Source organism: Punica granatum, chromosome 7, assembly GCF_007655135.1.
Source record: "Punica granatum isolate Tunisia-2019 chromosome 7, ASM765513v2, whole genome shotgun sequence".
In the NCBI taxonomy this organism is placed as follows: Eukaryota; Viridiplantae; Streptophyta; class Magnoliopsida; order Myrtales; family Lythraceae; genus Punica; species Punica granatum.
Window position 1 is genome coordinate 22741719 of NC_045133.1, and position 13086 is coordinate 22754804.

Here is a 13086-nt window from a genome sequence, read left to right on the forward strand (position 1 = left end):
AAGTGTTTCTCCAAATATTTTTTCTTTTCACTATTGGTAAATTAATAATATCAATACTTTATCATTTACTCAAATAATATGAATGTACTAAACATCACATCTTTTGAGTAACATGGCATCCTACCATTCGTTTTAATAGAAAAACTAACTTTTACATATTCTTTCTCATGACCTTTCGACTTCAAGGCATCATTTCATACTTCTTCACTATGAAAACTACCTAACATGTTCATTTTCATAATTATTCACTCTGACAAACACATTAAACATGAAATAACTTCTTTATTCAACGCTCACGGTTCATCTCTCCTCTTTCCTATTTACATTTGTATCTTTTCAATTTTGTCTTTCGATTTATAATTATTTCTCTTTTTAATTAACGTTATTATCTGAATTTTCCGTATTCTCTTTCGTCAACCATAATCATTCATTTTTTTCAAGTTTCAGAAATCAACTTATATCTATTTTTTCTCATGACCTTTTGATTTTAAGGCACTATTTCATGCTTTTTCATTGTAAAAACTACATAGCATATTCTTTTCCATAATTATTCACTCTGACAAACATATCAAATAGGAAATAACTTCTCCATTTAATGCTCACAGTTCATTTCTCATGTTTCCTATTTACATTTGTATTGATGGATTTTCAAAATTTATATTAAAATTTTTTAAAATTATTTTATAGATAGATATTTTCTGATGAGTTACTAACATGTATCATGTGATTAAAAAAATTATATTTTTTGACTAATTTTTCAAAATTTATATTAATTTATTTAAAATTATTTACGGCATTATGCCATCGGTAATTTGTTTTCGAATTCCCAATCAAATCTTTTTATGAGATTCTATGAATATAAAAGTATGCATTTGGGAGAATAAAAAAGAAAGAAAGACAAGAAAATTTTCAAAGAAAAGAGATCATATCATTAATCTCTTTTTTTATTTAACTTTGTTTTTTGTTATCTTAGGTTTCTTCTCATCTCTTTATTGTTATTTTCTTTTTTTTCTTCTGTCCACAAATATCGGCTATCATTTTATCCATTGCCAATTGTACTACTTGCCACCACCACCTACTAACAATATTGCACAAGCTTAAAGTCCTCATGCTATCAATGTCCTCCTTCACGACCTCTAGGTACATCTTCGATCTTGTTTATCAAGGTACGTGAGTAAAAAGAGAGATAAGTTGCTTCCAATGTTAATCTAATAGTGAATATCAATACAACTCATCAGATTGCAATTGAAATTAAATTTAGTCATGTGCCTTAGATAAGATCTAAAGTGTATTACTCATTTTTTTATTTGTTAAGTATAAACTATAATATATAATATAAATTACTAAAATAAACTTATATATACATAAAATCGGGTCCGATCAACTTCCTTTCAATTTTCTTTCTTTAAAACTTAAACCAAAGCCTTAAGGTCTTTAATTTCTGGAATTTTACGATCGTTTTGGGTCGGATTTTTCTGAATTTTTGAGTTATGGGTGTCATTACAAGACTATTCCTGAAAATAATATTTCTATTAATTATTTTGTAAACTTTTATTAAAAATCTAAATTCATTTCTCTATTTTTTCTTTAGAATATTCTATTGAAATGAAAGATTAAGTCAGAAAAATACATCAACTAAAAAAATCTTCAAATAAATTATTTTTAAATTGAATTAAATTTCATTTTTTAAAAATCATTTCTAAAATTTTAATCGTACCTATCAAATTTTTATATTCATATATTAGATTATGCACCAACGTATAAAAAAATATAGTTTAAAACGTTGCCTTTGTATTTTTATCATTATATACCATTTATAATTCTATATAGTTGTGCTATCATTAAAAAATAAAAAACATTGTGATGAAAATTGAAACTAATAATTTTTTTAGTGATAGAAAAGAAAAATAACTTAGGTTGAGATAGAGATGGAGTGGGGGTTGAAGAGAGATAAATGAAAATTAGAGTGGAAAATAACCATATGTGAATTGATAGAAGAGCAAAATAAAATATATGAGTTTAAAATATGAGCAGTTTTATAGTTTTATTATTGCCTTCAGTTTTATTTTTCTTCAATAAAGTAAAAATAATGGGGATAATTCCGTAAAATTGTACAAAACTAATATATATACATATTTAGATATAGAGATTTGGCATTAATATGTTAATTTTATGTATACTTTTTTAGGTTGCACATATGTAAATAATATTACTAATATATACATATATATATATATGTTTCCATTAAATTTAATATTATTTATTTATTTTATTATAAAATTAAATGAAATATTTTGTGTGAATGTTATTAGTTTCCTTTAATAATTTATATTTTTAATTTAATATTTAAATATTCATGGTCTCCACTTGGTAGATTTCCATGTGTCATGTCTACAATGTTAGTGTCATGTTAGAAAATCCCATTAAAATTTATAGGAAAGTGATGGCACGCTAGACATTATCAAAAACTCATCATTTGTAATTTTTTCAATTAAAAAATTCCATTAAAAATTTTCTTGAAATAAATTATTTTTAAAAATCATTTCTAATATTTAAATCGTAATTATCAAATTTTTATTATTCATATATTAGATTATGCGCCAGCGTATTAAAAAAAATATAGTTTAAAACGTTGTCTATGTATTTTCATCATTATATACTATTTGGAATTCTATACAGGTGTGCTATCATTAAAAAATTCAAAATATTGTGATGAAAATTGAAACTGATAATTTTTTTAGGGAAAGAAAAGAAAAATAACTTAGGTGGAGATAGAGATGGAGTGGGGGTTAAAGAGAAATAAATAAATAAATAAATAATAGAGTGGAAGATGAGCACGTCTGAATTTATGGAGGAACAAGATAAAATATATTAGTTTAAAATAAAAGCAATTTTATAGTTTTATTATTACCTTCAGTATACTTTTCTTCAATAGAGTAAAAAATAATGGGGATAATTTCTTAAAATTGTACAAAACTAATATATATACATATTCAGATATAGAGATTTGTCATTAGTATGTTGATTTTATGTATACTTTTTTAGTTTTCACATATGTAAATACTATTATTAATATATACATATATATATGTTTTCATTAAATTTAATATTATTTATTTATTTTATTATAAAATTAAATGAAATATTTTTTGTGACTGTTATTAGTTTCCTTTAATAATTTTTATTTTTATTTAATTTTTAAATATCCGTGGTGTTCACTTGGTAGATTTCCATGTTGTCATGTCTACAATGTTAGTGTCATGTTAGAAAATTCCATTAAAATAAATAGGAAAGTGATTGCATGCTAGACGTTATAAGAAACTCATAATTTGTAATTTTTTCAATTAAAAAATTCGTGCTAAAAATAATAAAAAAGCCAAAATTTTGCCTTTTTTGGGTCATCAATCCTACTAGATATTATTAATTATTTTTTATTTTATTTATTTATAAATTAAAATAAGAATAGATTTTTAGCTAGAAATAGTCACAAATTCATTCAAAATGAGATACTATTAATTTACTTATAATTTATATATTTATTTTTTAAAAAGAGTTTTCTTATATATTCTGTCGCTTGAGCATTATGTATTTTGATATTATCAAAGAAGGTTTCATGTGCAATGCACGTATAAATTCACTAGTACGTAAAAGTGTAGTTTAACCATTACCATGGAGCCATCCCATGATTAACGGGACATTGGACCATGTTGAGGAAAAAAAAACAAAGAAAGAATTAAAAGATTATATTTTTACTAGTTTTTCCACCGATAAAGATCGAACCTAAAAACTTTTTTATCATAGGTAAGGACATGTCTCATTGTTCTATATCCCATTTCTCGTGTAAAGGGCTACATTTTAGTTGTACTTCACCCGGGTAATAAATCATCCGTACCGGGTTTATATTCTATACCTACAATTCATCATCATATATCTTTTTCTTTTTCTTTTTGTGTACGCATATTATATACATTTTTAGTCCATGTTGTTTAGGCCAAGTCATAACATAAGTTCTTTTGTACCGAATTCGAGAAGTTCTTTTGGCTCATATACTATAAAAACCTCTCACCTTTTAAATATGAATCTTCTAGGCATGAACCGTCCACTACTGGGTTTCAATGTATTGATCATTTGCAGCAACCCTAAATTTTATCTTAATGTATATTGTAAAATAATTCGAGATGCTCTTTTCACTTGCAAATTGTATATTCTGTCCACATTCTTTTAACCAAACTTGTGACAAGTCAGAATTCCTATTCTCATACAATAATATTCATTAACGATCTAAAATCAAGAGATTTAGTTTTGTTCATTTCTCATACATGGAATTTGTTTTAATGTTATTCTCTCCTCCTCCTATATCCTATTAAATCCATGTGCCTATATTGTAAGCCCAAGTTCCGGAAGCTCTTAGGTGAAGCATATATAAATATTTCTTTTGCGGGAATTATTACCTAAGTTTGTTGCAATTATATCAAATAGATTTTATAGAGCAGTGGTGCACGCTTTTCACTTAGTAACCAAAAATTTCATATTCGATACTCGTTTTGGGACTACTTATGCCATATTAGGATTTCTATTTCATTGTATCAAACATATGAGCTTTTTTATAACCGATTACCATAATAATCTTTCTTGAAGACAACTATCAGCATAACCAAATCTTAATTAGTTAGTACGATATATATAATAAGAGTAATTAGCGAGCTTCTCTCACACGGATTGCCATTGTAGAATGCTATTGTAGATAATGAACACGAGGTATTTTGGGGAAGATCTATGGTGTAATCGATTGCACTATATATAATCAAAGTAAATTACTCCAGTTAGTAGTAAATTACTTCAATTATTAGTAAATTACTAACAAAAAAAATAAAGTACACAAATTTCAAAGTAAATTACATAAATTTTTAAGTAATTTATACATATTTCAAAGAAATTTACTTAATGTTTTAGTGAAATGTTTAATCTCTACTTGAATTTTACTAATTTATTTGATTGTATAGAACAAAAAATTTTGTTGATTGCACTGTAGAATGCCCCGGTATTTTCAGCCTATTGTTTGCAAAAAAAATTTCTCTGGCATGTACTTGCCTTGTCGCCAGCCTTTACTATCAAAGTTTAACAGTGAATAAATAAATTACTTCAATTATCAGTAAATTAATAACGAAGAAAATAAAATACATAAATTTCAAAATAAATTACAAAAAGTGTCTAGTGCAATGAAATAGAAATCCTAATAACTAATAAAATGATACAGGTAGTTCTTGAAACCTCTTGGTTATCAGGCGAGGGTGTGCATTACTGTGCAACACCCTCTTTTGATGGTGAATAAATAAATTATAAACTATACTGTTTATCCAGCAAGATTAACTCTTTTAGAAAATACAATTATGATAACCTTAAAATTTCACGAATAGAAATCAGCTCATGGGTAAATCTAGTTTTATCAAAATAATATTGGACTGAGTCGTGTCGATGACATGATTTTGAATACAAATCCAAGTCGCTGATCAAACTCAATTTTTTGGACGCTGTTTTGAAGCTTACGACGCGTCGTCGCACATCATTTGGATCCCTGCCTAAGACTAAGGTTAGCTTATTACTTTGGTAAGTGGGAAGACAACAATAGGTAGGGCTGCAATGCGACTTCCGTACGCCTAATATTCTAACCTGCTGGTCTCCGCAGAGTCCTCGTCTAACCTGCAATTCTCACTTATCAGCATAGTAACCAATTTATCACGAGTCATGAGTGCACGCACATGCCCTAGCATATAAACCAATCAAAATAGGAGTCTTCGTCCTTTGTACATAGATGATTAAGACCTCTCTCTTTTATTCATTCTCTCTTATGGATGATGGATTGTAGATGACGAATGTGGCCCCTAAAATTTTTCAAATATTCTCCGGTCAAATTTGGAGGAAGATTCGTCGATATTAATGTAGAATTCATAAGAACACATGAAACCCTATAAATACCAATTGATTAGCAGATCAACATGCAATCTCAACTCAAACAAACAAAACCCTAAATCCTTTCTCTCTCTCGCTCTCTCATTTCAAGCACTAGACGCCTTCTTCTGATCACTTTTTTCCTCTCTCTCTCTCTCTCTCTCTGTCTCTCTTTCTCTTTCAATTCTTCCTCGTATTGTTCATCATTTGTTACTGTCTTCAACAATGGAAAGAACGAAGAGTATTCCTCTTCAGCCGCCGACCTATGGGAACCTAATTACAATTCTCAGCATAGATGGGGGTGGCATCAGGGGCCTCATCCCTGGAACTATCCTGAACTTCCTTGAGTCCGAGCTTCAGGTAGGATCAACGGCATCGGCATGTCTAGTATATTATGAAACATTGCAGAAATGGGAATTGCGCCATGTAACTTTCTTTATAATTATACATTCATGCACGGGAGTGTCATTATGCTGATTTTTCTTTTTTTCTTTTTTTCTGTTTATCCACATGAACAGTCGTTACAGTACTGAAGTATTTCAACCGTGCATAAGCATAGGGCCATGCATGCCTGAAATCATATATGACATGAGCAAGAAATAGATATAGTAATGATGGAGATCGATGTGATCTTAACTTGTACAGCAACACATATTTGCATATTTATATACATATATATTCTTACTTATGGTATAACTATTTCTGCTTAATTAGGGCAAGTGCGGGAGATCAAATAAGTGAGCATGCACATATATTGAGAAAACCAATAATTTAACATGCAACATATATCTCAATATTCTTCCAGTAGATCATATTATATCTCATTGATCTAATGATTATAACACTGATTTGGGAGCTCCCTACCCTTGTTTGCAGAAACTGGATGGCGAGGAGGTGAGACTTGCAGATTACTTCGATGTGATTGCTGGAACCAGCACGGGTGGTCTTGTCACTGCCATGCTAACGTGCCCCGATGAAAACAGTCGTCCTCTATTTGCTGCTAAAGATATTAAGGAATTCTACCTTAGTCACGGCCCTAAAATCTTCCCACAAGAAAGCAGGTTATCTATACGTGACTGCATTATTCATATCCCAAACTGTACAACCTCTATCTCAATCAACAAACAAGGTTTTTATATAATTGACATGGCTAGTTGTAATATGAAATGCAGATACCCACTGTTAGCTCCAGTTACCAAAAGTATCTGCACTGTAATGGGGCCGAAGTATGATGGGGAATATCTGCACGAGCTTGTCCAGGAAATATTGGGAAGCAAAAAGTTGCACCAGACACTGACCAACGTTGTGATTCCGAGTTTCGACATAAAGCAACTCCAACCTACCATCTTTTCTAGTTATGATGTAAGTAATTTTCCTCTAATCAATCCCATAGTATAATATGTGCGAGCAAGCGTGTATGCAGAAACTTTTGAATATATCATGATGGTTCAATTGCATACTTACTTGTTAACATACCCAGACCGAGATCAAGGCTTGGAATTAGTTCTATATAAAGAAGGAACAGATCGTTTGCAGAATTAAATTGAGTTTTTCTTCTTGTTATAGGTGAAGAGAAAGCCGGACATCGATGCCATGCTCTCTGATATATGCATCTCTACCTCTGCCGCACCGACTTATCTCCCAGCCCATTATTTCGAGACTAAAGACAAGGATGGAAATGTGAGAGAGTTCAACATGATCGACGGAGGTGTAGCCGCAAATAATCCGGTAATACACAATTTAGACAAACCGATTACTTTTGCCGACAATGAATTCTGCACAAATGTATCAAATAGTTCTAAAACTAACATACGATTATGTTTGTTAATTTCAGACACTGGTGGCTATGGGAGAGGTGACAAAGGAGATAATGGGAGGAAGTACAGACTTCTTTCCGATAAAACCAATGGACTATCAGAGATTTCTGGTTATATCTTTAGGGACTGGTTCCAAGAAAGAGGAGGGGAAATACAGTGCCGAGGCTGCAGCTAAATGGGGCGTCTTGGGCTGGTTAACGAGTGGGGGCGGGACCCCATTAGTCGATACATTCATGCAAGCGAGTTCCGATATGGTTGATTTTCACCTCGCTTCGGTCTTCCACGCCCTTCACCTCGAAGATAACTATCTCCGCATTCAGGTATACGATCAAGCATGTCATGACGCTTTGGATTTTGATATTATATATGTGTCTATACTTAATAATACGTGGAATTGAGTATGGTCTCAGGATGATGCATTGAGCGGCGATCTGGCCTCGGTTGATGTTGCGACGAAGGAGAACCTGGACGACCTGGTCAAAACCGGCGAGGCACTACTGAAGAAGCGGGTCTCAAGGGTGAACTTAGACACGGGCAGACTCGAGACTGAAAACCAGGAGACCAATGAAGAGGCTCTCAGGAGATTCGCAAAGGTGCTGTCGCATGAGAGACAGCTTCGTCTCGTTAGATCGCCTCACGGGCATGCCGTTTTGCCAAAGAAATCCTAAATCCACCGAGGATTAATTTCATTTGCCAAAGAAATCCTAAATCCACCGAGGATTAATTTCAAATGGTCTCTCCACACAGATGACACCGAATTTCAAAATTTATTATTTGTCATAACCTCAACAAATAGTATACATAATCTTTACTAAATTCTTTGTAATTCTTTGATTGATGTAGTTTCCAATGGTAATAATATTAATTCCACTGGCGGTGGGATGTAAATTGTCAAGACATGTTAATTTAAGTTGAAATAAGCATTCTTTTATTATTAATTAGCCATGTAATCTGTACGTTGCGTGAGCGTATGCAACTTTTATTTTTAGTGAATTTTTCGTAAATTGAATTTATAAAAATTAATTTTTAAATTTAAAAGTAAAAAAAAAAAAGTTGTCTTGAAATATAATGCGTTACATAAATGCAAGGGTTCAATAAAATGACATGATAATAATATGCTCATAATGAGAGAATTTGGATTTTATCTTTATCTAAGTACACTAAAATTACCCTTATGTTAAATTAATAAATATATTTGTTTTCATTAGATAATGAATATATATTTATTTATTAAATGTAATTATGTTTTTGGGCATATTGTCCTCTGGTTGAATTCTCTGGTTGACAATTAGTTCAATTAGTTATGCACATTTTTCTCTTAAATAAGATTTTGATTTTGAATCTTGTAAATAAAAAAAATTATGATTGGAAGAGTTTTACCGTTTAGTGGAGCAACCATCTTCTAGATAAAGGCAGTACACAAAAAAAAAATAACGTTGATGTTGAATATATGAAGTAAATTACAGTGGGTTAATTAATTTCCTCAAAATGAATTTTCTGGATGATTAATTTTCCCTGCCAGGAGCTATTTTGGGTAAAAAATTTCGAAAATAAATCGGCTGCTAGGTATTTTCAGGAGCAAATTATCATCCAGTTTATGCCCTTCCAGGTGTTCGAATATGGGCTAAATTGTGTCTCTATGTAACATCTTTTCTTGGAGAGTAGTATTGGAAAATCCGAAGCTAGTTCCTTCTTGGTCATTCGATCGACTGATCATTTAAGCATCCCATCTACACCGAGCCTGGTGTAGCTCATTGATTCCCATTCAATTCCAATAAGAATCCAACTTGAGACCTCAAGGGGGGGGGGGGGGGGGGGGGGGGGGGGGGGGAGTTCCCTTGCTATCAAAGAAAGTGTTGGTTCTCGCAATGTCTGTCAACGTACAGAATGTTGGATGAGGATATCATATAAACTTCCAAGGCGAAACACTGATCGTTTTGCCCTCTAGGAACAAAAGGGAGAATCTTTTTGCCTAAAAAACTTACCAGCTGACCTATGTCTCAAGTCATCACTTCGAGATCCTCATAAATCATTTTCCAAATTAGATTAATATGGGTCCATTAGATATATATGTATTGAATACTGTGATTTTAGCTTTGATTACTATTTAAGTCTCAAAAGCTCGAATAGGGTGACTTTTCTTCCCGATTCATCGAATAACGAAGTGTGCACTCACGTTAGGCAACAATAACAGATTATAAAAAGAGCAAGACAGTACAAAGGAAAGAAACGAATTAACTGAGAAAGAGACTGTAGAGTGATGGCTGACGCTCTTAACTGATATTAAAAATGTTTCATTATTGGAACTACATGTGCTTTTTATTATAAGAATTGTTATTTTATTATATTAGTCCTACGAGTTTTCCTTGTAAATTAAAAAGATAAAAGGGAAAAACGAATTCACTAGCACATATTGAACTTTTTTTGTTCCTTTGGATAAAGACGTTAAAGTGAACTTCAACCATTATCATTTGGAGCCATTTCATAATCATCAGGCGGCTGATTGGGACTTTGGACCACATTGGGGAAAAAACAAAATAAAGATTAAAGGACCGCATTCAAGATACACCTCTCTCGTGGAAGAAGCCATCGGTTTTGCTAGACTTCAAATTATGTACCTACAATCCAAATATATATACATATAAAGGAAGCACAAGAAGAATTTCCACGCTGCCACCTCATCAAACGAAGGTCTCTTTCTTTAACAAGTGTTCACTTAATTATCGAGGAAATTTTTTACGTTTAAAATATACAGTTTCCTTATTCATCAATATATCTCGAGATTATGTGTGTGTAAAATTAAACGTGAAAATATGTATAAAGAATATATTTTGAACATATTTAAACTAAAGCACATGTTTGCTTATAAAGAATATAAATATATAATATATAATATATAAAAAAAAATATATATCATATGAATGACTATGTACATATATATATATATATACGGTATGCCTTATACCAATATATATAGATTATATAAAACACATGCATATATATATATATTGCACCCTATCAAAAGGGAAAGCACAACCTAAGAATTGTGTATATAATGCTCCAACTTATAATATTATCTTTATAAAATATTTATGAATATGAGGCATACAGAGCATAATATTATCTTTATATATATATAGAGAGAGAGAGAGAGAGGGAGGAAGAAAAGGGAAAGCAAAACCGGAGAATGGCATATATAATTCTGAACCTCAAATATTTACTTATTTATAAAGAATATGAATATAGATTATATAAAACAAAATATATATCACATGAATGACTATATACATATATATATATATATTTACGGCTTGCCTTATACCAATATATATATAGATTATATAAAACATATATGGATTATATAAAACTTATATAGATTATATAAAAGACATGCATATACTAAAAAGGAAAGCACAACCTAAGAATTGTGCATATAATTCTCCGAGGCATATAATATTATCTTTACGAAATCTTTATGAATACGAGGCATACAGGGCATACAAAATTATCCTTATATATATAGAGAGAGGAAGAAAAGTGAAAGCACAACTGAGAATTGCATATATAATTCTAACCCTCATTTTTCCCTTGTCCAAGACTTTGTTTTTCTCGATTTAATTTTGATTTGTTGATTGTAAACTCATTATTTCAATATTGATTATTTTGATAGCATCTCTATTCTAATTCCACTATAGATGGGATGTCGCTTCAATAACGATAAGATTCTTCTGATTTCTATGCGTTGAATATTTTTTTGTTTTTCTTATTTCATAATTAAATGGAATACATATTTCATGAACTTAGAGTCAATAGATTTATTTATTTATTCTTCTTTTGATTGAATTTTGATATGTAAAATGAATTTACCTCATTTATCTCTTCTCCGAGTCTTTTTTTTCTCGATTGAACTTTGATTTTTTGATTGAATTCTTTCTTTTCCTCGATTTAATTTTGATTTTTCAATTGAATTTTTAATTGTAAACTCATTATTTCGATATTGATTGTTTTGGCAGGATCTCTATTCTATGCATTGAATATTCTTTGTTATTCTTATTTCATAATTAAATGGAATGTTTTTTTCATGAACGTCAAATCAATAGATTTATTTATTTATTTTTATTCTTTGATTGCATTTTGATAAGTAATTTACCTCATTTTTCCCTTCTCAAGTCTTTTTTTCTCCATTGAACTTTGATTTTTTGATTGAATGCTTGCTTTTTCTCGATTTAATTTTGATTTGTTGATTGAATTTTTTTGGCATGATCTCTATTCTAATTCCACTATAGAAGTTGCTTCAATAACGGTAAGATCCTTTTGATTTCTATGCACTGAATTTTTCTTTGTTATTCTTATTTCATAATTAAATGGAATATTATTTCCATGAACTTCAAGTCAATAGATTCATTTATTTATTATTATTCTTTGATTGTGAATTTACCTCATTTTTTCCTTTGACAAGTCTTTTTTTCTATGTTAAACTTCGATTTATTGATTGAATTTTTATTATAAATTCAAAACTGATTATTTTGATATTGATTGTTTTGACATGATCTTTATCCTAATTTCACTATAGATGCAGCTTTAGTAATGTTAAGACTTTTTTGATTTCTATGCCTTGAATATTTTATTGTTATTCTTTTTTCATAATTTACTAGAACCCTTTCTCCTGAATTTCCAGTTAGTAGCTTTATTTATTCATTCTTAATCTTTGATTGAATTTTGATTTATAGACTGAAATTTTTAATGCAACTTTCAAATTAATTGCTGTTAATTTTTTTATAATTACATATTTCTATCTTTATATTTCTCGATAATCATTCGTGCAACGCACGTGTCTTCATCCAGTTAATCATTAAACTATACTGCATATCCACTTCAATTCTAGTGCATGTTGTTTAGGCCAGGTCGTAATATAACATATTACCAAGTTCGACAATTCTTTTCACTCGAACACTATATCTCAACTCTTTCACCTTTATGGATGAGGAATATCTCATGCATAAGACCATCTATTGTTCGTTTTCCATATTTTGGTTTGAACATTTGATGATGATATTTTTTTCTGCTACTGAGCAAGTAGAAATAATTTGTATATGCTTTTAGTCCATAGATTTTACTGCAGTTCATAACGTTAAGTTCAGAAAGCTGTTTTCGCTCTCAAATTGTATATTCTTTTGGTTCACATTTTTCTTAACTCAAGTTGTGGCAAATCCTGTTCCAGAGTTCAACAAGATATGAGAAAAGTGGTTCACATTTCAATGTCGTAGTAACGCTCATTTTAGTTCTAAAATCACAAGAAACGATGTCAAATTTTTATCGG

General features: G+C 30.3%; 1 protein-coding gene across 1 annotated transcript; it reads left to right on the forward strand.

Moving 5' to 3' along the window:
* Nucleotides 1-6002: 6002 nt before the first annotated feature.
* On the forward strand, nucleotides 6003-8705 carry LOC116212867 (patatin-like protein 2). Its single transcript, XM_031547587.1, has 6 exons — nucleotides 6003-6309; nucleotides 6826-7010; nucleotides 7122-7311; nucleotides 7516-7677; nucleotides 7784-8086; nucleotides 8177-8705. The coding sequence occupies exons 1-6, from the start codon at nucleotides 6175-6177 to the stop codon at nucleotides 8432-8434; spliced, it is 1233 nt and encodes a 410-aa protein (XP_031403447.1). The 5' UTR covers nucleotides 6003-6174; the 3' UTR covers nucleotides 8435-8705.
* The last annotated feature ends 4381 nt before the right edge of the window (nucleotides 8706-13086 follow it).